This window comes from Symphalangus syndactylus, chromosome 1 (genome assembly GCF_028878055.3).
Source record: "Symphalangus syndactylus isolate Jambi chromosome 1, NHGRI_mSymSyn1-v2.1_pri, whole genome shotgun sequence".
NCBI lineage: Eukaryota > Metazoa > Chordata > Mammalia > Primates > Hylobatidae > Symphalangus > Symphalangus syndactylus.
The window spans coordinates 100,047,319-100,074,573 of record NC_072423.2 but is presented as its reverse complement, the minus strand read 5'-3'; the positions used below and the strand labels follow the sequence as shown (position 1 = coordinate 100,074,573).

Genomic DNA, 27,255 nt, shown 5'->3' with positions numbered 1-27,255 from the left:
AGGTCGGGGTGGGGGAGCTGAGTTGGGGGTGCAGGAGAACTGGGTCAGGGTGGGGGAGCTGAGTCAGGGGTGCAGGTGTCTTGTCTGCATCCTGGAGATGTTTTTTGCCAGCTTTGTTATGCGAGGTGAACAGACATGTTAACCGCATCCTGTAACTGGAGGGGTCAGTGAAGGGGGGTTTGTCTTTTGCCCTGGGGTAGCTGTGCGGAGAGTGCAAGGGACTGTATTGTAAGGCCTGTGGGAGGGGAAGGGAACGGTCTGATCAGGGTGACCCTAACAGAAGAGTATTATTCTAAATACCTATCTCATAATTCACTTACAAGTATATAAAACAACCACAAAGAGCCTCTCTACCAAGATTTTACTCACGCATCTTACATTTCAGTGTCTTTCACCTTTCACGGACAAGCATATCAGTGATGCATACCTAATAGAAAGGAATTTCTCATATCTCTGATGCCGCAACAATTGACCATGTGTTTTCACAACACACTAGAAATGAAGACACAGCATCAACTGATTTGAGAATTGAATGACATCAATATTCGCTTTTCAAAAATTTAACATTTTTTCAATGCAAAAAAAGTATATTTTGAATGTAATTATAACTCTACAAAAACTGTCTCATCCTCCTTTTAAACTTAAATATGAATGATCTGTTTTAAGTCGAGATGTCTCTGTAGACTCAACACAGGGATTCAGTGTCATTTCTGAACATGTCCGTGCTCTATTCCTTTCTCCTTCAAATCCTCCAATGTTTACTTAAATTGGATTTTGCTTTTTTTCCCATTTACTGTATTTGCAAAATATCTTTTAGTAAGAACTCTAGTGTTTTCTAAGCTATCATTTTTGAACAAATGTTATTTCACATTTATGACATTTGTTGAGTTTCTCTACAAATTTTCTGAAAGTTTAAGCAACTGATGCAAGTCTTCCATCTAGTATAAAACATAATTGTAACATTTTTTTCAGAAGAAATACTCTTGTGTGCTCTGGAGACTTATATTTCATGAAAGGTCTTTCAACAGCCATTACATTTATAATAACTTTATTAAGTCTGAACTCTGATGTAAAGTAGGATGTGAGCGGATACTAACGGCTTTGCCTATTTTTATATTTGTTAATTTTTTTCTCAAGTATGAATGCTTTCATGTACAGTCAGGTGTGAGAACTGGGTGAAGGCTTTGCCACACTTATCACACTTGTAGGGTTTCTCTCCAGTATGAATTCTCTTATGTACAATAAGGTTTGAGGACTGGGTAAAGTTCTTTCCACATTCTTCACATTTGTACGGTTTCTCTCCAGTATGGGTTTTCTTATGCTTGGTAATGTCTGAGAACCACATAAAGACTCTGCCACATTCTTCACATTTGTAGGGTTTCTCTCCAGTATGAATTCTCTTGTGTACAATAAGATTGGAGGACTGGGTAAAGTTTTTTCCACATTCGTCACATTTGTAGGGTTTCTCTCCAGTATGGGTTTTCTTATGCTTAGTGAGGTCTGATAACTGCTTAAAGATGTTGCCACATTCTTCACACGTGTAGGGTTTTTCTTCAGAATGAGTTCTCTTATGGTTAGAAAGGCTTGAGCAAGTTCTGAAGACTTTCCCACATTCTTCACATTGGTAGGGTTTCTCTCCGGTGTGAATCCTCCTGTGTTCACTGAGGTGTGAGGACTGTGTATAGGCTTTCCCACATTCGTCACATTTGTATGGTTTCTCACCAGTGTGAATTCTCTTATGCTTAGTAAGGTCTGAGAACCATTTGAAGATGCTGTCACATTCCTCACATTTGAAAGGTTTCCCTCCAATCTCACTTCTCTGGTGTTTGGAAGGATTTGGGCCGTGGTTAAAACCCTTGTACCATGTTTCACATTTGGAGAGTTTCTCTCCAGCAAGAATCATCTGTTGATTAGAAAGGCTTGAGCAAGAGATAAAGACACTGCTGCACTCTTCATATTTGCAGGGTTTTTCCTCAGCACCACGCTCATGTTCAGTAAGGTGGGAGCACTGGTTAAGTACTTTGCCAAATTCTTCACATCTGTAATGTTCCCCTCCGGCATAAATTCTATTTTTAGGAAGGACTGAGCAAGTTTTAACGACGTTGTCACATTCTTGACACTTGTAAGGTTTCTCTCCAGTGTCAATGTTCTCATGTTCAGTAAAGTGTGAGCACTGGATAAAGGTTTTGCCACATTCTCCACATTTTTGGAATTTTTTTCCAGCATGAATTTTCTGATGTTCAGTTAGGAATGAGAACATTTGAAAGGATTTGCCACATTCTTGACATTTGAAACGTTTCTCTCCAGTATTACTTATATTATGTCTATGTACATTTGAAAAGTTATCAAAGATTTTAACATATTTATTACATTGAAAGATTTTGCTATGGGTAGTTGATGAACATTGGTTAAGTCCATTATAATCTTTTTGCAACTTATACTCATCTAAACTTCTCCAGTCTTTCCTTAAGTGTGAATTATCAAGGCCACAATTTCCATATCCTCTCAGTATTGTTTTTGGGAATGCATCTTGTATGCCCTGCTCTGGCAAAACGTCTTGGGTAAAATGAGAAGACATAGCTGAAAAAAAATAAAAGTTAACTGACTTACTAGACACAGAAGAATATATTTTATGAATCTAATCTATAAAATAATGACAAGTACCTTAGCAAAACGGCATAAAAATACCACAGGCCCTAATCTCTGTATAAACATAAAAATGTAACAATACCTAGTGAGAAAATGCATCTGAACTCTAAAAACCACTTCACACTTTGCAGCACCCCAGGTGAGCACAATGCTAAGAGCCACATAAGAAGAAAAAAAGTTTGTTACATTTACCCACTACAGCCCCTGCTCCTCTGCAGTATAGCATAATGGCTTTAAAAGTATACCCTCAACTCCTGGCTTCTCCTTCAAAAGAGAAAGAAAGTACTGGCACAAGTGTTTTTACTTTTGGCCTTTTGAAACTTTGGCAAAGACTGGTTTCTGCCCCCCATGACACAGAGTGCTGAGAGAAATGGTGGTACTCTGAGTGGCAGGTTGGGTCTGCTGAGACTGAAAGGAAATACCCGTGATAGCAGTAGGAAGGCTGCAGCAGCAGCACCAGGCAACAAATGTATTGTGTGATTACAGGGCACTACGAAGAAACCTGACAAACCCTCTTTAACTGAAAAATACACACACAATTCCACACAAGACACATCCCAGAACAGGCTTAAGAGGCCTCTAGAATCTGGGCCAATTTGTTTTAGACAACCCCAGGAGAAAGCCACATTATAAAGGTTGTGATAGGAGGCTTTTTGTTAATGCCTGAATCTCAGTCAAAGATGACATGTACAAAGTATTAGGGTCACATGGTGCAATCAAAGAAATAAAAAAAAAGTTCAGAAATCACCCTAAAACGACGGAGATGCATAAATTAACTGAAAAAAATAAAATTACCACTTGAATAATGCTCAATGAGTAAAAATGAGAAAACAGAAAACTAAGTAAAATTAGGAAAATAAGGATACCAGTAAAAAGACATAAAGTATGAAAAACAGACTGAGAAACTGAGGTATGAAAGGAAATAATTACTGAGAAATTCTCAAAAGAAAAAAGTATAAAAAAATCAAGAAGCTCAACACATCAACTAGTATAAACAAAAAGAGACATAAGACACATTATACCCACAGTTTCCAAAGTCAAAGGAGAAAAGAATCCTGAAAGCAGCAAGTGAAAAGCAAGGTACATGCTCTTAGGAGATTACCAGTGAATTTGTCCACAGAAACCTTGAGGCTAGGCTGGCCACGGTGGTTCACACCTGTAATCCCAGCACTTTGGGAGGCTGAGGTGGGCAGATCGCTTGAGCGCAGGAGTTCGAGACAAGCCTGAGTAGCATGGTGAAATCCCATCTCTACAAAAAATACAAAAAAATTAGCTGTGTATGCTGTTGCGCACTTGTAGTCCCAACTACACAGAAGGCTGGGGTGGGAGAATCACCTGAGCCTGGGAAGTTGAGGCTGCAGTGAGCCGTGATCACACCACTGCACTCCAGCCTGAGTGACAGAGTAAATCCCTGTCTCAAAAAGTATAACCTGAAGCAAGAAGGGAATTGGATGAGATAGTCTAATTGCTGAACACAAAACTTCCAAGCAAGAATAATACAACCAGTGTCCTACAAAATCATAAAAAATAAAGACTTTTTAACACAACCAAGGGCTGTATTACCACTACACATGTCAAATAAGAAATGGTAAAAGGAGTCCTTTCCGTCGAAAATAATGCGATGCTAGAAAATAATATATAATCATATCAAAATAAATATATGGAAAAGATACGCATATACAGAAAAATAAAATTCTGTGGTACTATAATGATGGTGCAGAAATCACTTTTAATTATTATCTAAAATTTGAAAGATGAAAGTAGAAAAATAATCATAAATATCTGTTAACGGATATACAACATTAAATGACTTAGTGATATCAGCAACAAAGTTGAGGGCAGATTTAATAAGAAAGAATTTTTGTATACAACTAAAGTTACGTATTTACCAGTGTGAAATATCTTGTTGTAACTTTAAGATGTTTTATATAATTTCCATGGTAACCACAAAGAAAATATCTATAAGACACACAAAAGAAAATTAAAAAAGAGTCAAAGCTTATTACACAAAGTACAAGACACAAAAAAGAAAGAGAGAAAGAAAAAGCTACAAGAATCAAGTAAAAAAAATACAATGGCTAAAGTACATCTTTTCATTTCAGTAAATTGCTTATTTAGGAACTAAACTACTCAATCAAAAGGCATATGCTAAATAATTTAAAACCAAACCAAGATCAAACTATAGCTGACGTACAAGAGATTCACTTGAGATCAATGACAAAAAGAGACTGAAAGTGGCAAGATGGAAATAGACATTTCATGCAAATGTTAATGAAACGAGAGCAGAAGAGGTTACAATTATATTATGCAAAATACATCTTAAGTCAAAAAATGTCATACTTCATAAAACATACTTTAAGTCAGAGCTCACAAAAAACAAGAACAAAAAACAATAACAGAAGGGAGAACGAACTGGGAACCTATGTCAAGTGTGGGTGCATATTCATATATATATTTAGGTATTGAAGTAACTTCCTATTATATTGCCGTTTCTTGCTTCAATTTTGAAAGTTCTTTATAAACAAATAATTATAGCATCAAAGCAAGAAACAGCAATATAATAGTGGCATACTTCTACAACCTACTTTCAGTAATGAATAATAAAGCAAGACTTAATAATTGTAGAGAGGACTTGAAAGCACTACAAAACAATTCCACCTCACAGACATAGAGAGAACACTCCACACAACACAGCAGGAGACACAGTCTTCCCAAGAGCTCAGAAAACATTCTCCAGGATAGGCCACCTGTTAAACAAATAAATAAGTCTTAACAAATTTCAAAAAATTGAAGTCTTCTGCATTACTATATATGACCAAAATGAAATGAAACTGGAAATAACAAAGAAAAACAAAAAAAATTCACAAATATATGGAAATTAAACAACACATTTGAGCATGCTCTTGTTCAAAGGTTGAAATACTTAATATTGCAAAGATATTCACGCTGTTCAATGCAATCTACAAACTCCATGCAATCTCTTTCAGATTTTGAATCCTCTTTTTGCAGAAATAAAAGCAACAACCTAAAAATCCTAAGACATCTCAAGGGACTGTAAAGCACCCAACAATTTTCAAACAGAGGAACAATGTTGGAGATATCACACTGATTTCAAAACACATTACAATGTGACCATAATTAAAACAGTTTGGTACTGGTATAAAGGCAGACAAATAGACCAATAAAACAGAATGTAGCACAGATTTAAAAATAAAACACAGAAAAATAAAACTGTAAGACAAATATAATAGCTAAAATATGGGACTTATTGAACACCATGATCTAAACCAATATATTCATGAAAGAAGTCTTACAAAAAATACATAGCAGAAAAGCAGTAGAGGCATTATTTGAAGAAAAAAAGGTTGTTAACTTTCCAAATTTCAGTATCATAAAAATGTTACTAACCAAGAACACTTGATCTAGAATAATTTCACTCCAAAAGAACAAGGGGAAAATAAATACTTTCCAAAATAAGTAAGAAGATGAGGGTGTTCACCACCACTAGTACAGTTCTACAAGAAATGCTAAAGGTTGGGTAAGCATGGTGGCTCATGCCCATAATACCAACTTTGGGTGGGCCAAGGCAGGAGGATTACTTGAGGTCAGGAGTTAGGAATTAGCCTGGTCAACATAGCAAGACCCAATCTCTACGAAATACAGAAAAAATACTCAAAAGACTTCATTGTCTTAAAAAAGACAATGATGCTAGACAGCATTATAAAACCATATGAAAATATAAAACTCTCCATTAAAGGCATATAAGCAGATATATAATACTTTACTATCATAATGATGGTGTAAAAAATTCAAAATTCTGCTATAATATCTGAAAAAATATCTGCATAAATCTTTGCTATCAGACACAAAATATATAATAATTTGTTACATTAACAGCACACTGGAGGGTGTTACAGTTTTTGTATTCAATGAAGCTGTGAGATTAAAATCTGTATTTATAACTTTCAGGTGTTTTACGTACTCTCCAGTTTTCAAGGTGATCACAAAGAAAATACCTATATAAGGTCTGCAAAACACAATGAGAAAAGAATGAAAGCATGTCCACACAAAATCAACAAAACCAACGATGAAGACAGTCAAAGAGGAAATGAGGGATAACATATCTACAAGAAACACAGAAAACAGTAACAATCAAGATGGTAATAGTAACTTCATTTCCTTCAGAAATTATTTTAAATATAAATTAACCTACTTATTGAACAGAAATAAAATAGCTGAACTGATTGAGAACAATATGCTAGCTACAAAAGACTCTAGCCTTAAATAGTAAAATAGGCTGAAAGTAAGAATAAAAAAAAATTCCATGCAATTAGTAACCACAATCAGGTGGTGGGGTGGTTATCCTTATATTAGACACAATACACTGTAAGTCAAAACTGTCACAGGAGATAAAGATTAATAGCATGTAATGGCAAAATGCGTCCATTAACCAGGAACCTGTAACTGTTTATCCATCTATATTTATGTCTAACATCAGGGCTGCCAGATATATAAAGCAAATATGGAGAGAAGTGAAGCAAGACGTACACAGCAATACAATAATTATCGACTCTAAGACCCCATTTTCAATACAGAATAGAAAATTACACAGAAGATCAATAAGAAAGCTTGGGCAACATTACAGACCAAATCAACTTAACAGACATGTATAGAACTCTCCAGTCCAAAGAAGCAGAATACACAATATTCTCAAATACACATAGTGCATTCTGTTACAACAAGTAACAACTCTTAAAGATGAAAGTCTCATGACATGTTTCCTAACCAAAATGTAATAAAACTAGAAATCAAAAGCAAAAGTAAAACTGGCAATGCCAAAAATGTATGGAAATTAAACACCCTTGAACATACACATTCTTGCTCAACGGTCAGATAATTTAGTTTTTTAAAGATGTCAATACTGCCCACAATAATGTACACATTCAATGTAATCTCTATCAAATTCCCAAAGCTACTTTTTGATTTTTAAATCCTAAAATTAGTTTAAGAACAATAACTAGTCAAAATTCTTAGAAAAGAACAAAGAGGCATTACACTTTCTGATTTTAAAACATATAAAGAGCTACGAAAATAAAAACAATGTGGTAATGATACAAAGACAGATAACTAAATGATGAAACAAAGCAGAGAGCCCAAAACAAACACTTGTGGATAAAATCAAGTAATTTTCCACAAGGTATCCATGACCACACAATGGAGAAAAGAGTCCTTTCAACAAATGATGTTAAAAACTAGATATCCACATGGAAAAATGAAGTGATATCTTTTCCTTGCACCATATACAAAAATATTTTAAATGAAAAACATAAAAATAGAATAGGCCAGGCGTGGTGGCTCCTGCCTGTAATCCCAGCACTTTGGGAGGCCGAGGCAGGCGGATCACGAGGTCAGGAGATCGAGACCATCCTGGCCAACATGGTGAAACCCCATCTCTATTAAAAAAAATACAAAAAATGAGCCAGTTGTGGTGGCGGGTGCCTGTAGTCCCAGCTACTCAGGAGGCTGAGGCAGGAGAATGGCATGAACCCAGGAGGTGGAGCTTGCAGTGAGCAGAGATCACGCCACTGCACTCCAGCCGGGGTGACAGAGCGAGACTCCATCTCAAAAAAAAAAAAAAAAAAAAAGAGAATAAAACCCTTAGAAGAAAATATAGGAGAGCAAATGCATAAGCAACAAAAGAACAGAAAAACTGAACTACATCAAACTTCAAACTTTCTGCAAATCAAAGAAAACAATGAGTGAAGTGAAAATACCACCTAAGAAATGGGTAAAAAGCACACATTTGATAGGACTTACTATTCGGAGTATATAAGGAACTTTTACAACTAAACAGCAAAAATTGAATAACTTGATTTAAAAATAGATGAAGGACTAACTGAAATCTCTCCAAAAAAGATATGGAAACGCCCAACAAGCCTTGAATGAATGCTCAAATTACTAATTTGTAGAGAAATGCAAAACAAAATCACAATTAAGATATTTCCTCACACCTATTAGAATGCCACTGTAAAAAAAAAAAATTCAGATCTGTCAAGGATGTGAAGACATTGAAAACCACGTAACCTGCTGGTAGGAAAGAAAGGATAGAGCCATGATGAAAGATAGCATAGGCTGGGCGTGCTGGCTCACACCTGGAACCCCAGCACTTTGGGAGACTGAGGCGGGTGGATCACTTGAGCCCAGTAGTCTGAGACCAGCCTGGGCAACATGGCAAAACCCTGTCTCTATTAAAAACATAAAAGTTGCCGGGCGCGGTGGCTCACGCTTGTAATCCCAGCACTTTGGGAGGCCGAGGCGGGCGGATCACAAGGTCAGGAGATCGAGACCACGGTGAAACCCCGTCTCTACTAAAAAATACAAAAAAAAATTAGCCGGGCGTGGTGGCGGGCGCCTGTAGTCCCAGCTACTCGGAGAGGCTGAGGCAGGAGAATGGCATGAACCCGGGAGGCGGAGCTTGCAGTGAGCCGAGATCGCGCCACTGCACTCCAGCCTGGGTGACAGAGCGAGACTCCGTCTCAAAAAAAAAAAAAAAAACATAAAAGTTAGCCAGGTGTGGTGGTGTGCACCTGTAGTTCCAGGTCCTCGGGAGGCTGAAGTGGGAAGAAGGCTCAAGCCCAGGAGGCAGAGGTTGCAGTGAGCTGAGATGGCACCACTGCACTACAGCCTGGGTGATAGAGTGAAATTCTGTTTAAAAAAAAAAAAAAAAAAAGCATAAATGTTCTTCAAAAAATTAAAAATGGAATTATATGATCCAGCAATCCCATTTCCGGATCTATATCAAAAGTATACAAAGCAACTCAGGACTTAGAAGAGATATTTGCACACCCATGTTTATTGTACCACTATTCAGAAAAGTCAAATGAGGGAAGCCTCAAGTGATGAACACACACAAAAGATGTGGTATATACATACAAGGAATATTATTCAACCATAAAAACAGTAACATGGAATTACAAAACACTGAGATGTTAGTCATAAAATCTGCTATGAAACATTGATGTACCATTATAAAAGAATTTGCCTAGATAACTACAATATTCAACTGTGACTATGTAATCATGAAAAATAGGTATTTTCAATCACTGGCATGCAGTGTACGGCAGTAAAATTTCACAGAAAATGCACTACAATCATTAATAAAAGACTCTACTGAGAACATTTTAGTGACTAAGAGATACTAAAGATAATTTTTATCATATGTTTACTATACTGATGCTATTCTTATGCAAAATAAAAATGCTGCCATCCAACTTTTAGAAGCAAGGAATAGCCTTATATTTATAAAGAGAAAAATATAAATTATGTAAAATATGGTGAGTCACTGATATATAAAATAAGTATCTGGGAATAAATCATATTACTATTTATATACAGATTGAAGAAATAGGATAATTTAATAAATATGGAGTGCTTGCCAGGCATGGTGGTTCATGCCTGTAATCCTGACACTTCGGGAGGCCGAGGCGGGCAGATCACCTGAGGTTGGGAGTTTGAGGCCAGCCTGACCAACGTGGACAAACCCTGTCCCTACTAAAAATACAAAAAATTAGCCAGGCGTGGTGGTGCATGCCTGTGTGTAAATCCCAGCTACTCGGAGGCTGAGGCAGGAGAATCGCTTGAACCTGGGAGGCAGAGGTTGCAGTGAGCCGAGATCACGCCATTGCACTCCAGCCTGGGTAACAAGAGCAAAATTCTATCTCAAAATAAACAAACAAAAAAATAGTGCTTAGTAAATAATTTAATTCAGACATGTTAATTCTAGCATATTGTTCTGCATATTAGAATTTGAAATAAGAGATAAATTTGAAATGGAACAAAAAAGAAAGTGAAAATGTACAGGAAAGTGACATAGAAAAATGGCGACATAGGTGGACCCTGGGTTATATATGCCCCCATGGCAACAAAAATGTGTCAGTCTTCTGTGTACAAAAAGGCCTTTCCAAGAGAATCAGGCACCACAGCTCATGCCTATAATCCCAACTATTCAGGACCTCGGGGTGAGAGGCTCACTTCAAGCCAGAAGTTCAGAACCAGCCTGGGTGACAGAGAGACCTCATCTCAAAAAAATGCCTTTGAGAGAGCTTTGTAATCCAGGGAGGGGGTTGTAAAATTCTGCTAAAGACCAAGACTATAGATTCAATAAACTTCTTATCAAATTCCAGTGGCCTTTTTCACAGTAATGAAAATAGAATTCTAAAATTTATATGGAATTACAATAGACTTGGCATAGCCAAAGCAATCTATAGGAAAAAGAACAAGGCAAGAGGCATAATATTTTCTGATTTCAAGTGACATTTTAAGACTACAGTAGTAAGAACAGGACGGTATGTGAACAGAGAAGAAAACTGCCATAGAGACCAATGGGACAGAACGGACAGCCCAGAATGAAACTCATGCATATCCACTTAACTAATCTTTCACAAGTGCACGAAGAATATACAATACAGACAGTATAGTCTCTTCAACACTTGGTCCTGGAGAAACAGAATATCTGCAATCAAAATAATGAAATACCCATTTTTCTTAAACCATACTCAAAAATTAACTTGAAATCAAGCCTTAAATGTAAAATATGTATCCTTAAAAACTCTGAGAGAAAACCTCTTTGATATTGGTCTTGGCAATCATTTTTTAGATACAACACCAAAAGTACAGCAACAAAAGTAAATATAAACAAACTGGAGTGCATTAAGCTAAAAAGCTTCTGATGCCAAAGACAATTTACAATCAAACTTTTGGATACTAGGATGGCTAATATCAAAAATAAGTAATATATTAGGGCTGTGCAAAAGTAATTGTGGTTTTTGCCTTCTAAATAGTCAGAAATATTCTTACTTTTGCGCCAACCTAATAACAATGTTGATAGGGATGTAAAGAAAAAACAATTCTGAACACTCAGAGTTCTCAACTGGTAGAGTCATTATGAAAACCAGGGCAGGGGGGCGTTATTTAAAAGTTAAAAAAAGATAAGCCTACCCTACAACGCAGCAATCCCACTTCTGTGTATATAATAACTGAAGGGAATAAAAGCAGCATCTTGAAGAATTATCTGCTCCCTCATGTTCACTGCAGCATTATTCACAATTGTCAAGATATAAAGACAAGCTAAACGTTTGTGGATGCTGAATGGATGAAGAAAATGTGATATAAATAGACGATAGAATATTACTCAGCCATAAAAAAGGAATGAAATCCTGTCATTCAACAACATGGATGACCCTGAAGGACATGATGCTAAATAAACTCAGCCAGGCCCCAAAGACAGAGACTGCATGTTCCCCCTCAGATGTGGAATCTGTCATGGCTGAACTCACAGGAGCAGAGGACAATGGCAGTTGCCAGGGCCTGGAGTTGGGGATAATGAGCTGTTGTTCAAAAGGTACAAACTTTCAATTGTAAGATGAGTAAGTTTGGGGAATCTAATGAGTAGCTTTATGAATACTATTAATAATCTTTTGTATGCTTAAAATTTGCCAACAGTAGACATTAACTGTTCTCACTACAAGAAAAGGTAATTACCTGAAGTGATAGATTTGTTCCTCGATGTGATTGAACTAATTATTTCACAATGTATACACATATCAAATTATTACATTGTACACAACAGATACACAATTTTTATTTCTAAAATAATCTGTTACACATATGCCCATATAGACACATTATATATGTGTGTGTGTATATATGAATGGATAAAGAAAATATGATTTAAATAGACAACAGAATATTAATCCAGCATAAAAAAGAATGAAATCTTATTTCAAAAGGATGTTGATATATGATATATACACACATATGATATATACACACACATATACATACACATACATAAATACATACATATGAATGACACAGTCCTGATAAGCCTCATACTAAAAAAGAAGAAATTATAAAATGATAATATTATAACTATTACAGTTGGGAGTTAGGGAATATAAAGTTTAAATGACCAACCTCAGCTCATACTAGAAAAAAAAATAAAATTTTGAAGTAAAATAACACTAGATTATCTGATATTTGGGCAGATCCTAGTGTTCGGAGAAAACTGCTGAGTATACATTTCTGTAGACTCCCATCTGAAACCTCTGTAGGATACGAAATCATAAAGCAGAAAGCAGACAACATCTGTTTACAGGACTTCTGGGATTTCTGAACCAAACACCATTACCACGCCTCTCGCACACTTCAGACATGATGCAAAGGAAATCAAAAGACATTTAACAGAGTTCCTCAAAAATAGGCAGGTACGGGCATGTTCCCAAAAGCAGTGGCAGAGCATGCCATGAGACCACACAGGCCCTTACTCATCAGGAGGAGGACTCTGATTTTTACTGTCACCCTTATAAAGGAAGATCACTAAACAGGAAGCAGAGTCTATAGAAAATTTAAGAGAATGAGACAGAAGACACTCCTAGGAGACAGCAAGAGAAAGACACCCAGGCTCTCAGAAACCATCTCCACTAGGGCAGAGCTTCCCAAACCACATTTTAAGGTCTGGCTTCCTCCTTGACCTCTGGACCTCTCACCTGGGTTACCTGCTTCATTCACTCCCACCCACCTGGATGTCCGTCTACTGCCTCCTGTCTCTTCACATTCCAAGGCTCTTTTCTTTGCTCCAAGCAGGTGATCAGGCCTGGCTTAGAGACAGTGAGACCTGTTTTATTAGAAAAAAGTGACATTACTCTTGCTGAAATTCTCCAATTACCAACCTTGTACTATGCTTAGTAGAGTGAACATTATAGAAGATTCTAGAAAATTAATCCCAAAATTATGCTTCCTGACATAACCTTTAGAATATTCAGTAAGTATTTTAAACCTGTGGGTTCTTAGTTTCACCACTCAGTACTGCTGAAATAAAAAACTGGTGGTGGAAATTTGACTTTAAGTTGTGGGCAACAATATTTCATGGCACTGAATTTCTGGAATTATCACTAGAGTGAAAGATACAGATCAGCTGAAAAAAAAGGAAGGTTTATGTCAAGATGAACCACATTTTGAAGATTTTTTTTTTTTTTTACATCAACAATTCCCCATGTTTTTCTTAAAAGCAGAGATCTGAAACTCATTCATGCAACGCAGAAACTCCCAAAAAACATTCTGCAAAGGAACGAAAGGAACTCTTTAGGGCATATGAGGAACTACATATTGAAGTTATCCTCACCAATGGAGAACAAGTTTCTGTAGTTCTCCAACATCACATCCCTGTACAAATTCTGCTGAGCAAGGTCCAGGCATTTCCACTCCTCCAGGGAGAATTCTATGGCCACATCCCTGAATGTCAACAGTGTCTGAAGAAGAAACAACAACAATAACCAATAGTTACCAAGCGGCTTTGGGCAGAGTTCTTAACTTGATTAAAGGTGAAATGAGCAAGTGAAGAGAACTGGTTCTGACTTATACAAGCAACTGGAATTATGCAATAAGGTAATTTTTAGCACAAGAATATTCTCTAACTGAGGAAAGAGAATTGCCTAAGATCCATGTAAGCAGTGTACAATACAATACTTTTCTGGATGATAAAGTATAAAATTAAGGGCATCAACAAAGGCATGTCCATTTTTGAGTGCTACATTTACGTCACATGAATAAGGTGTGTATATTTCTCAGGTGGAAAAGTCATGGTGAGTTAGAAGCTGCCTCTCCAATTCTCACGTGTCCAATAAACTAGAGATCTTGTGCAGATTTTGCTTCAGGAAATCGGAGGTCAAGCCTGCGTTTCCAAATTTCTAACGTGCTTGCCAGTGATGCCAGTTCTTTGGGCCCAAGGACAATATTTTGTCAAAAATCCTGTAAGTGGCAGAGCCTGGGTTTATCCCAGTTTTTCTAAACCATAAAGAGAGATGAGATTCTTCATCTTCTAAAGCAAGGCATATGCAAAAAGAATCTAAGAAGCAAAGACCTTTCAGATTAAATGTGATTATTTATGCACATTAATTAGTAAATCTCCTCAAGGTACTTAAAGAGAAAAAAATAAACTCTATACTGGAAAATCTGTCAGAGAGCTCTTTAACCAACTGAATAAAACTAGTATCAACTGTAATAGGACAGATTTTTATCATGTGTCAATGCACAGAGAAGGACATATTACTGGTGTGATACTGGCCAAAAGGTCAATTACAATCTGAATCGAATCATACCGAAACCTTAGTGTTATGCAAAGTTCAAGAGACAAATAAACATCTCCCGTGTTCTGACAAATAAATATCTCCCAGGTTCTGACAAATATCTCCCAGGTATTGTGGGATCTGGCCAGCAGCCCACAATGCAATGGGGCTCTTTCCCAGGTAGATTGGCAGGTCGAGAAATAAAAGACACACACAAGATAGTGAAAGCTGGGTCCAGGGGGGTCACCGCCTTCTGGTCCTGCGATGCTGCCAATGCACTGGATATACCAGCATTAATTATTAAGTTTAGTGAGGGTGGGGGTAGGTTAGTGAGGGATTTAGGGTTGTTTGATTATGAGGTGACATGGTCACATGGGAATGAAGTAATTCTTTAACATAACATCGGTATGTAGAAGTACAGTATACAGAGATAATAATTTACAATATAGTGTGTGCATCAGCAATTTCTAACAGAGCCTTAAAACAGAAACACAGTCTATCTATAACCTATGATTAGCAAGATATTAATCAGCAGTAATAATTGCAGCAGAAGCTGGCTGCAAACAATCAATGGAAGCAGGACGTGAAACTAGACAACTGGTTAGACCAGAAATTCTCAGAAGGGAGTATGCCTTCACCCTAAAGAGACCTAGAACAGCTGTGGCAGGATAAGGGCCTTTCGAGCCCTATCTTGTCCATATGAACAGGCGCCCCTCATGCGTCCGTTTATAGGCTCTCCACAAGGGTCGCATTCCACTCCCAGAGCTATGAACATCTGCTTTTCTGGGATAGGAATCTTCGTGATGTGAAACCTCCCTGACTGCATGCCCATTCATAGGCTCTCTGCAAGGGGAAGCACACACTGTTGGCTCATTCTAGCAGCCCAGCCTGGCATTGTCTTTACACAATCCTGCATGCAATTTTGTATTTACGATAATTAGGAGCATTTCATCTTTTATTCCGTAGCAATAGTTTCAGGGGGTCTCCCAAACCCAGGTTCTGACAAATATCTCCCAGGTTCTGACAAATATCTCCCAGGTTTTGACAAATATCTCCCAGGTTCTGACAAATATCTCCCAGGTTCTGACAAATACCTCCCAGGTTCTGACAAATAAATATCTCCCAGGTTCTGACAAATATCTCCCAGGTTCTGACAAATAATCTCCCAGGTTCTGACAAGTAATCTCCCAGGTTCTGAGAAATATATCTCCCAGGTTCTGACAAATAAATATCTCTTAGTTTCTGACAAATATCTCCCAGGTTCTGACAAATAAACATCTCCCAGGTTCTGACAAATAAATATCTCCCAGGTTCTGACAAATAAACATCTCCCAGGTTCTGACAAGTATCTCCCAGGTTCTGACAAACACCTCCCAGGCTCTGACAAATAAACATCTCCCAGGTTCTGACAAATAAACATCTCCCAGGCTCTGACAAATAAACATCTCCCAGGTTCTGACAAATAAATATCTCCCAGGTTCTGACAAATAAATATCTCCCAGGTTCTGACAAATATCTCCCGGTTTTTGACAAATATCTCCCAGATTCTGACAAATATCTCCCAAATTCTGACAAATATCTCCCATGTTCTGACAAATATCTCCCAGGTTCTGTAATCTCTTTTCTTTTGTCTTGAGACAGAGTCTCACTCTGTAGCCCAGGCTGGAGTGCAGTGGCACGATCTCGGCTCACTGCTACCTCTACCTCCCTGGTTAAGGCAATTCTCATCCCTCAGTCTCCGGAGTAGCTGGAACTACCTACATGGGCCACTACGCTTGGCTAATTTTTCTATTTTTTTGGTAGAGACAGGGTTTCACCACGTTGGCCAGGTGGGTCTCGAACTCCTGGCCTCAAGTGATCTGCCCACCTAGGCCTCCCAAAGTGTTAGGATTACAGGTGTGAGCCACTGTGCCCAGCAGTAATCTCTAATAGTGCATTAAAAGTCTTTCTTTAGCATTCTAAAAAGCAAGTGTCTCTTCATTTTTCTCTTTTCCAGAATGCTCTGAGTTATTCTGGGCAATAAATGTCATCTGGTTTAAATGTTTATTTTCTTAGTCCTGTTCTGCATGCAGCTTATGGAGCATTCAGATGAAACCTAAATAGTGCACGTTTCCCTTCTTTGCTGACATCCAAAAACTGCACCCCATCCTCAAGGGGAATCCTGGGTATCCACACGTTCAGTGACACGAGGTGAATGTTTTTAATACCGCAGGTCATAAAGTCATGGTGAGAATTCTTCATGGCATATAAGAAGTCAAGGTGAAGATGACAGAGAGACAGCTTTGGTATATAGAAAACAAATATTTTCAGAGACGCTTCATTATTATAAGAAAAAAAAAAGTAGTTGAAACAAACTTATTATGCAGAAACACCACAAGTAGAGAAGTAAAGGCTTCCAAATTCTAAACACGTGACATTTCAAGAGCAAAAGTGGACACAACCCCTGACCTGAGATGCATTTACCTGAGCACCAGCCATTTCTTTCTCTTTCTCCTGCTTCTCTGGGATTTCCTCTTAGGAAAGATTCTCTGGACAAAGCACACCTGCATCGTGAGAATATGCCTTTAAAGGTGTCAGCACAACCCCTTCACCTGCTACCACCACACCCATCAACAGAAAGACCTAGAAATACAGAAAAAGTCCACGCTTTTCTGTTCTTTAAAAAGAGATTCAGGAAAAGTAACCTTCTATATGGAGATCAAAATGTGTTCTCTCTTCCTGCTCTCAGGTTCCCTCCCCTGCTGAACAACAGCAATTCTGCTTCGGCAATTGGAGTATAAGCTGCACTAAGCTGGCCTCTGAAACCTAGGCAAAGAAGGCCCTGTGACCTCCCTTTGGAACCAAGGCTGAGCTCAATCATACAAATGCATCTGAAACCCCCATCACTGATTCTGGCCACATCTTAGAATCCCATGAGGCATGTGATTTAAACAGCACTGGTGCTTCCACCCAAACCAATAGGCAGAATCTGTGGGGGCAAAGATGAGGGCCTTTTTTTGAGTTGTCCATGTGATTTAATTAGAAGCCAGGCTGAGAACCATTTAGCTAAACCTTGCTTCTCAAGCTTCAATGTGCATATGAATCTTTTGGTAATTTTGGCCCCACTCTGAGTCATGAGATTCTGAAGATTTCAAAGGGGTTCATGGGTTGGATTTTTAACAGTTCTGCCATTAATGGTGATGCTGCTCCCCCAAGACTTGTGATCATTAACACTCAGCTAAAGAAAGCAGCTCCAGCACAGTCTGTTACACCCAACCCTCTGACCACAACATAAGTTCTTCTGGTGCAAACGGAGATAGCCAATCTCTATTCTGAAAGATTACATTATTTCCTGGCTCTTTAAAGTTTTCCAGGGCTGGAGAAGGAAGCAATGTCTGAGTCTGTCTGCATTTGGAAAACAATGTGTACACATGTATGAATGCAGTGTTTATTAAGCAGGCCCTGGGTGCTCAGAAGTATGTGACAGCACTGTGCTGGGCACCTCACGTCATGTGAGTTAATCCTCATCACACCCTGGGTGATGGAACCAAGTGTCCTGCAACTCTCAAGATACAGACGGAGGGCCCAGGCTTTGTGGTTCTTCTTCTATTTTCCTATCATTAACTTTTTAAAAGTGTAGTGATAAAAGCTCCATACAGACCAATGGAAGGGATACAGAGAGGATGAGGTATAGTGCAGAGGCACTTTCCATTGTTGCGTTTATCTTCACTTTCTTGTGGCTTGTGAAGCAACTATTAGACCCACAGGACTGAGAAACAGGTTGCTGGATGCGATGTCTCTAAAAGCACTGGTGTTAGTAAAAAAGAAAAAAATTAAGGCTCCAAAATAGAGAATTCTGTTATCCCATTTATCTGCTTTGGGGTTTCCGAAAATTCTGTGTATCAGTTCCAGAGAGGCAGCAGGAGTCAAACTCTGATTTAACTCTGTAGTTAAACCCCAAACTCTGATTTAACTCTGTAGTTAAACCCAAAACTCTGATTTAACTCTGTAGTTAACTCTGTCAGGGGAGAGTCCAGGGTGAGGCCAGACGAGGACGAGGCCAGACCTGGACGAGGCTCAGAGGAGGGCAGTCTGGGCATGTCTGGGCAGGGAGAGGGCCTTCGCAGGATTCTGCTCTCTATGCTACTAGAGTATTTACAATTCTGTTTTTCCTAAAACTGCCCCCTCAAAAATTTAAATCCCAGGGTTGGTAGAATTTTAATCTATGTTAGCCACTTCCCTGTCTATTTTATAATATAAAATAACAAGCAATTTAACCAAAACCATTAGGATTTTCTAGGACATATATGGTAGAAGCTAAATATTTATTTTTAGCCGGGCAAAAGCAACAGAAATAATACCACCACCACCTTTTCTGTCTGAATATCCCTTCAATGTGACATCAGAACTCACAACAACCACATCAGGAAAATGGCCCAAATGAAGCCAAAGTCCCTTTGACCACTCCTTTCTTCGTGCTGACCCCAAGATGCTGAATTCAATGATTTATCCAGTTATTGGAAATGGAAAGTTTCTGGCTTGTAGGGACCATGGCTGCCTTCTCTGTTTTCCTAATGGCTACAAAAGATGGAATCAATTAGTTTATCAGTTTGAATCTCCAGATCTCATTTTTGTTTTTTACTCAAGTACCAGAAAACTGTAGTAATTCCCATGTGGATAACAAGGAGGTTTCTTCTCTGAGGGGAGGAACAAACCCTGGGTGTCTCATTTCTCTTATTCTACGACAGAAGCACAGATAGACCATTTTGTCAGCCTGAGCCCCGTCTGCACAGTGCACTCCCGAATGTCCGAAAGACACCAGGCGCTGGTTAGAGAGTTCCTGGTGACCCTGCACGGATCTACGGCCACCCAGGCAGGAGAGACGCAGGCTGATTGTGAGCAGAAAATGGAAAAATTTGGGAGTGAATTTTCTTTGGATATTAAATATAAATATGTCAGTATGAAAACTTTAATATACTAGTCATGATGTATGTGGTATTTAAAAATTCTCTGTAATTTTAATTCAGTTAAAACGCATATTTCAAAAGAATGAATAACATTGGTATTAAAATTACTGTTTAAGAGATTTTTCTGAAATAAATACTGTGCGTTTATATTCATATTATTGTAGAAAATACTGTTTAATTTAAATGGATGCAAGTTATCTACTAAAAACGACACATAACTATGATAGTTATGCCTAAGTAAGAAATAGAAAGAAAGGTATAGCTGCAAACCCCACAGTCCAGCTGACACACTGAGCTGTCCTTGCTTTGGCAGTGTGCGTCCTTCAGCCTCTAGACCTGAAGCAATCGCCTTGGATGACCGGCTTTCTGTCAAAGGCACTTGGCATCCTTTACCCTTCCTCCTTCCGTATCGCTGAGCTTAATCCTATGCTGTGTACTCTTAAAATCAGCTTCATTCCAAGCAAATCTGTGTCTACTTTAAAAGACTGAAAATGGAAAAAAATAAATATTTACCAAATTAAAAACAAAAACTAAGCAATGGTTCTCAGGTCCTAAATGAAGACAATCCTGAATTAAAAAGAATGACAAAAGACTTATTTAGCTGTTTAAATGACTTACATGTATTTCAAAACAGCAGAGAAAACACTTACATGTTAAAGTGTCCTAAAGTAAATTCTTTCAGAAACGGGAGAAGAAAACAATCTTTTTCCTTATTTTCAAGTCAGAGAATTAAGCCTCTTATTTCTAATTTGTATTTGTTCCTGCAAAAGCCAGGTCTAGGGCGATGGACCTGAAATTCTGAACATCTTAATTTCAGCAAGCAGTGGATTCAGGCACTGAAGGGGTGGCCTTGGGCACATCATGTGCACATAAAAGGGGTTTGTGGGCAAAAAAATTTAAGAGAGAAAGGTGCTCTCAAGGATCCACAGGTGACAGAGTGCAAAGTTGGCGGCAAAACTGGTTGTGCTACAGACAGCGGCCCAGGTGGGGCTACGATCCGACTGACAGCGGCCCAGGTGGGGCTACGAGCCGACTGACAGCGGCCCAGGTGGGGCTACGATCTGACTGACAGCGGCCCAGGTGGGGCTATGATCCCACTGACAGTGGCCCAGACGAGGCTATCATCTGACTGACAGCAGCCCAGGTGGGGCTATGATCTGACTGACAGCGGCCCAGGTGGGGCTATGATCTGACTGACAGCAGCCCAGGTGGGGCTATGATCTGACTGACAGCGGCCCAGGTGGGGCTATGATCCGACTGATAGCAGCCCAGGTGGGGCTATGATCCGACTGACAGCGGCCCAGGTGGGGCTACAATCCAACTAACAGCGGCCCAGATAGGGCTATCATATGACTGACAGCAGCCCAGGTGGGGCTATGATGGGACTGACAGCGGCCCAGACAAGGCTATCATCTGACTGACAGCGGCCCAGGTGGGGCTATGATCTGACTGACAGTGGCCCAGGTGGGGCTATGATCTGACCGATCCCTGTGTGCTGCAGGCGGAAGAGATTACAACTGGGTGATCCAGGGGCATGGGTTGGTGGCAGAAGCTGCTCCTGCAGATTCCGTTTCTGGGGGTGAGGATACACCAGGAGTCCTGAAGGCACTTGTGTGGGTTTTGGGAGGGGAAATCTAAAACCAAAGGTGCTGTAGTGAATTCCTGAAGGGGATGCCTAGTCTTTGAAGGGACGCGGGCAAGTCAATGTTCCTAAGTGGGTGGGAATCATGTGATGACAGCTAGGGAGGAGGGTGTCTGCTCTAAGAACTTTTCCTTCTAAGTTATCAGTTCCTTCTCACCCTCAGGGACCTGAAATCACAGGACAATGTGCCATGTGATGGCCTGTGTGCAGAACATAGCCTTGCTTCCCCAGATATCCAGTCTCCCTCCAGCCCAGGCCCCTGTGATGTCTTTCTTCGGACTCCAAATGTGTGGTGTTTGCTAAACACCAAGCAATTCTTCAACACCAACTGAGTGTCTAACTTTTTTTTTTTCTTTTCTTTTCTTTTTTGAGACAGAGACTTGCTCTGTCACCCAAGCTGGAGTGCAGTGTTGCGATCTTGGCTTACTGCAACCTCCGCCTCCTAGGCTCAAGCAATTCTCATGTCTCAGCCTCCCGGGTGGCTGGGATTACAGATGTGAGTAGCTAGGATTACAGATATGTGCCACCACGCCCAGTGGTGTATTTTTAGTAGAGATGGGGTTTCACCATGTTGGCCAGGCTGGTCTCCAACTCCTGGCCTCAAGTGATCCACCTGCCTCGGCCTCCCAAAGTGCTAGGATTATAGGTATGAGCCACTGTGCCCAGCCAAGTGTCTAATATTTTAATTCTGACACCACTTAGAGCCAGCCCAGACCCCACAAGTTCAGGGCTCAGTCCCACAACACTGCTCCACTAGAGATGCCAGTCACAAGGCCTGGGTACCCATTTATACTTCTAATACTTATATTTCTGATATCTACTGCCTATAAACTGGGTACTCCCATAGCCTCCTGTCAAGTTCAGTAATTTGATAAAACTACTCAAAGAACTCAGCAAAACGCTGTACTTACATTTACTGGTTTACTACAAAAGATACATATCAGCAACAGTGGAACTAACCAGAAGAGCCTCACAGAGCCAGGGAAACGGTGTGGAAGGAGGAGTGCTTAAGGGATTCTGGTCAAAAGCCCCAAGCAGCAGAATTGCTCCCTCTTTGTGTTCTCCAGGAGCAGCTGAATGAAGAGAAACCCCTTTCTATTATGACCAGGATGATGCTCCCTTTGTCACCTACCACAGAGCCAGACACAGACTCTTGAAAATCCCCATTTTTTTCTCACAAACAGCTGAACAATTCTGTCTTCAGTGGTCAAAACAAAATACTTCTCTATCCAAATTTGCTAAAATCTCTCTCCTTCCCCCAAATCCCTGAATTTTGAACTACCCTCAGTCTGAGCCAGCATACGACCCCTCTTCTTGCCCCTCCTAAGAACACACTGATTTCAGAGTAAAATATTCTGGGATCTAGAATCTGGTTTTCCCACCCTCTATCCTGTCTTCCCTCCTCCCTGTAAAAACACAAAAAAGCCCATGTCTGCCTAACTTTTGAGATCCTCAAAGGTATGATAGTTGCTACCTTCTCCCTGTTGCAATCCTCCTTTAGAGTTCAATAACTTCCTACCTAAAGCTAAATTTATTTTATTTGATGAAGTCTAGAAACAGCCCCAGGATAATAACGATTCCATACCCAGGAAGTCCTCCCCAAGTCCCTTCCATCCCAACTCTAACTGCATCTGCCTGTGGGTCCCCAGTGCTCCCGGGCTCTGTAGCTTCTCTCTATAGAAAGGCTCCTTCCATGGTTTCTGTGAGCAGTCTGGGGCACCCGCAGGTGAGGCTCCTTGGGAAGCACTAGCTAGGCCAGTGCTTGTCCAATCTTGGCTTCCCTGGGCCACACTGGAAGAATTGTCTCGGGCCACACATAAAATACACTAACGATAGCTGATGAACTGAAAAAAAAAAAAAAACAAAAAACCAAAAAACAAATCACGAAAAAAATCTCATAATGTTTTAATAAAGTTTATGAATTTGTGTTGGACCACATTCAAAGCCCAGGACAGCATGTGGCCCAGGCCTGTGGGTTGGACAAGCTTGACCCAGGCCTTCGATTGCTTTCTTTTGCAGGCTCAATATTGGCCTTAGCTTGGAATGACTGTTCTTGGGCTTCAACTTCCCAATCACGGTTATCCACTTAGTTTTAAATAAGAAAATATCCAGTGTTGGAAACATCCAACAAAATCACTCAGTTTACAGAAGAAAAGGAAACTGTAAGGCACTTACACTTTCACCTCCACAGAAAAAGCAAAATTATTTATTGCTTTCAGACAATGAACTTGTTGTTTAACTATTTCCATAACAAATCATATAGTAAACAATCATATGTGAACACTTTTAGAAGTGCTAAGTTCCATCTCCTACAACTTAGCATTAAGCTCAGACATCTAGAGAATAGGATATAAAACAGAGATATTCACGACAACAAATTCATCCTGCAAAAAGAGCTCACGTTCTGATGAATCTATGTAATTTACCAAGTAATCTACCATAATTTTTTTGTAGAAAATGTAAACATTCTCCACAGCCATCCAAGAAGCATTTTATTTTCCCTGGTAGCATTCCCAAAGCTAAGCCCTGGGATTCTGTTGGAAATCATCTTCCACAAAAGAACAGACCTAAGTAACTTTCTACCCTTAATCACTCTGGAGAAGAAAAAGGTATGTATGACTAGATATTTAACTTTTTTCCTGAAATTGACCTATTTCATGTCCTTTGTAAGTATTTTCTTACCTTTCAAGCTCTACTAATAAAATGTAAATTTACAATTGAAAATCCAAAGTTGCAGTAAGTGAATAAATCATTTCAAGGAGACATAGAGAGTGGTAGCCCAACTGGAACACAGACACAGCTAATGACTTGTGTCAAGTCAGGCTATTCTATTCCTTGGGAGATTCTCTCACCTCCATCCTGTTCACTGAAGTGCTCACTGGCCACCCGGCATGATACACTGCACTGTGCCCCACTGAGTGTCCCAGGTGAATTTTGCTTTACAGGTTTTTGCACCATCTCATAGGGGAGGGTTTTTCTTGCCCTTTGAAACACTCTGTCTCCTTTCACAAATCTGAGAGAGTCCAAAGGGCAGAAATGATTTTGGTCTTTTCCTTCTGACAGCGGCATCTGACTGGCTGATCACCCATGTGTCCCCAAGGATTGAAAGTTGGGTTGGGTGAAGACAATCTTAATGTCCTAACTGGTTACCTCTTTAGAGGAAGAGTAGACCAGGAGATTTCTCTCAGCCCAGGGCATCCAGCTGCTCCCTGGAGAGGCCACACTTCATACCTCAGGCTGTCCCCTGAGAAATAACCCGGGGCCTGAAATTCACTAGATGCTCCAGCAGACACAGCCGTGGTGGGCATCCTGTGTTATCCCTAGACAATACTGAAACTGAGCAAAAAGTCCAGGGGGTGGCTGAGAGCAAATCACCCTGTCAAGTTTCCAAAGTGGAACCTCAAACCAAAGACATTCTGGTAAGGTGTTTGTGCCTAGGGAAAATAAAAAGGAGGAGAGGCACAAAGATTTTTTACAATAGCATCAGGGGATGATTCTCTGCTTTCCTGTCGTGTGGAATGATTACAAACAGAAAACAAATCTCTTAAAAAAAGTGCCGTCCAGGCTGGGCGCGGTGGCTCATGACTGTAATCCCAGCACTTTGAGAGGCCGAGGCAGGAGGATCACGAGGTCAGGAGTTCAAGATCAGCCTGGCCAACATGGCGAAACCCCGTCTCTAATAAAAATACAAAAATTAGCCGGGTGTGGTGGTGCAGGACTGTAATCCCAGCTACTCGGGAGGCTGAGGCAGGAGAATTGCTTGAACCCGGGAAGCAGAGGTTGCAGTGAGTGGAGAACACACCACTGCACTCCAGCCTGGGCGACAGAGCAAGACTCCGTCTCAAAAAAAAAAAAAAAAAAAAAAAAAATGCCATCCAATGCATTGTGAAAAAAATGATTCATTAAAATACTGTGTCTAAAATTACAGCCAAGGACGAATAGTTAATAATGTTGTGACTCAGAAAGGGGAAGTTAGCATTTGGGAAAGTCTGGAAGGTACAGGAAATTTAGTATTTTACTGCAGGCTAGAGTTAGGCCTGAAGAACAAGGTGGTGGTTTTGAGACCCTGCTTGAAATGCATTTGGAAAATGCAGGGGAAAAACCAGTTTTCTCTGGAGTGTTAAAATAATTAAATAGGCCAGCGGAGTGGCTCACATCTGTAATCCCAGCCCTTTGGAAGGCCGAGGCGGGTGGATCACCTGAGGTCAAGAGTTCGGGACCAGCCTGACCAACATGGTGAAACCTTGTCTCTACTAAAAATACAAAAATTAGCCGGGTGTGGTGGCGCACTTTTGTAATCCCAGCTACTCCAGAGGCTGAGGCAGGAGAATCGCTTGAACCCGGAGGCGGAGGTTGCAGTGAGCCGAGATCGTGCCACTGCACTCCAGCCTGGGCGACAGAGCGAGACTCCATCTCAAAAATAATACTAATAATTAAATAGCAGGCAATCCGACTGAGGTGGCTCTAGTGCCCTGGGTTCTTTTGTTAAAAAAAATTCTAACTCAAATGCGTTTGTTGCAAATGACTATCTTGCAGAAACAAAATTCAGGCTTCGTCAACCACAAATCTCTAATTAACCTCTGATTACTGGACCGGAAAATTTCAGCCTAGATAGCTCAAATCAGGAGATGACGTAACTGTACCGAACTAATTAATGAATGTGGTTTGCTTCCTCATGCACCTGATAAAAGCCTTTCCTTCAAGGCCGGCTGGTGGGACCGCCAAACCCAAAAAACATGGTTGGGTCCTCTGCCATTCATGAATCGCTCTTTGCTCAAATAAAACTCTTTCATATTTTTGCAAGGACTCCCTCGAGAGAAAGGAGGGACTGGGGCCCCCACGAGCTACAGATCATCCTCTTATGCACAAACCACCCACAGAGTCGGGATTCTCCCTTCCTGACTCACGGAGACGCGGGTCTGCGGGCGAAGAGCTGCCGGGGGGCGATGGCTCTGGGCTTGGGCAAAAGCCGCTCTGCAGGGATGCGCCGGGGAGCGCGGGGCCCGGCCGCCATGGTGCAGTTGGAGGGGCCTCGGGTCCGCGGAGCCCGGAACCCACCCGGGCAGCCCGGTTCCTCCCCGGCAGGTACCGCGAGTTCCAGCCCGCTCCTCCGTGTCTCTCAGGAGGCCTGGCCCCTACACTCACCATCTCCTGGCCTCCAGAGAGCCTGGCGTTTCACTTCTGGATCTCCCGGCGCCTGCGGGTCACACGGCCAACGGCTAGCAGAGGACACAGAGCGGCGGGGACAGGAAGTAGAGCTCTGTCCGGACAAAGGCCCCGCCAGATCCCGGAAGCCGTCCTCTCCTCTCCAGACGTGTGCTTGATTGGACAGTCCCCGCCCCTACTCCTCTGACTGGATAGGGCCTCACGCCCCGCCCCCTCAGGCCCTGAGTGACAGGAGCTGTAATCAGACAATAGGCCGAATGAGAGAGCAAGGACAGGTGCTGGCCGCGGTCTTTTGGAGCAGGGCTTCCTGCCTGCGCTGTCGGGCCCCACCTAGAAGATATTTACATTTCATCTTGTGACTGAGGTTATGTTCATTTATAAATAATAAATATATGTTATTCACCAATGGAAAGAAAATAATGACAATCATTTTGAATTTTTATATTTTATGGCCTTCCTGGCTTTTGGTCCTTTGAACAGACAGCCTGAAATTTCAAAAAGGAGTCAAGCCTCTAAGAATTAAAATGTGAGCCATGTGTGAATCTTAAATTTTCTAGTAGCCACATTTTAAAATGTACTAAGAAACAGGTGAAGTTGATTGTAATAATTTAACCCAATATGTAACCATTTTCCTATATGGTCAATATATAATTGGTAAGGAAGCATATATTTTGGGGTACTAAATCTTTGAAGCTCGCTCTGTATTTTACCTTTTCAGCACATTTCA

At 40.4% G+C, this 27,255-nt stretch overlaps 1 protein-coding gene across 8 annotated transcripts; it reads right to left on the bottom strand.

The window, feature by feature from the left end:
- Positions 1-344: 344 nt before the first annotated feature.
- ZNF195 (zinc finger protein 195) lies at positions 345-26,704 on the bottom strand. 8 transcript variants are annotated; one of them, XM_063644907.1, is made up of 6 exons: positions 26,508-26,673; positions 17,238-17,317; positions 13,832-13,958; positions 13,229-13,324; positions 2,732-2,800; positions 345-2,580 (listed from the first exon to the last, which is right to left on the bottom strand). In XM_063644907.1, exons 2-6 carry the CDS (start codon positions 17,250-17,252, stop codon positions 1,133-1,135), a joined length of 1,755 nt encoding a protein of 584 aa, XP_063500977.1. In that variant the 5' UTR covers positions 17,253-17,317; positions 26,508-26,673; the 3' UTR covers positions 345-1,132. The 8 variants fall into 8 exon arrangements, with proteins under 8 accessions (XP_063500977.1, XP_063500968.1, XP_063500970.1 ...); XM_063644898.1 differs by lacking the exon at positions 2,732-2,800 and adding an exon at positions 3,752-3,898 and having other exon boundaries at positions 26,508-26,671; XM_063644900.1 differs by lacking the exons at positions 2,732-2,800; positions 26,508-26,673 and adding exons at positions 3,752-3,898; positions 17,459-18,387.
- Positions 26,705-27,255: the final 551 nt, after the last annotated feature.

Bases quoted from the DNA above. Each gene is read 5' to 3' on its own strand.
- ZNF195 (XM_063644898.1), bottom strand. The intron at 13,325-13,831 runs GTGAGGATAACT...CTAATAAAACAG, and splicing joins CAGAAACTTGTTCTCCATTG to GTCTCACTGTCTCTAAGCCA. The intron at 3,899-13,228 runs GTGGGTGGGAGT...TATTTTTTGTAG, and splicing joins GGCAGTAGACGGACATCCAG to AGATGGGATTTCACCATGCT.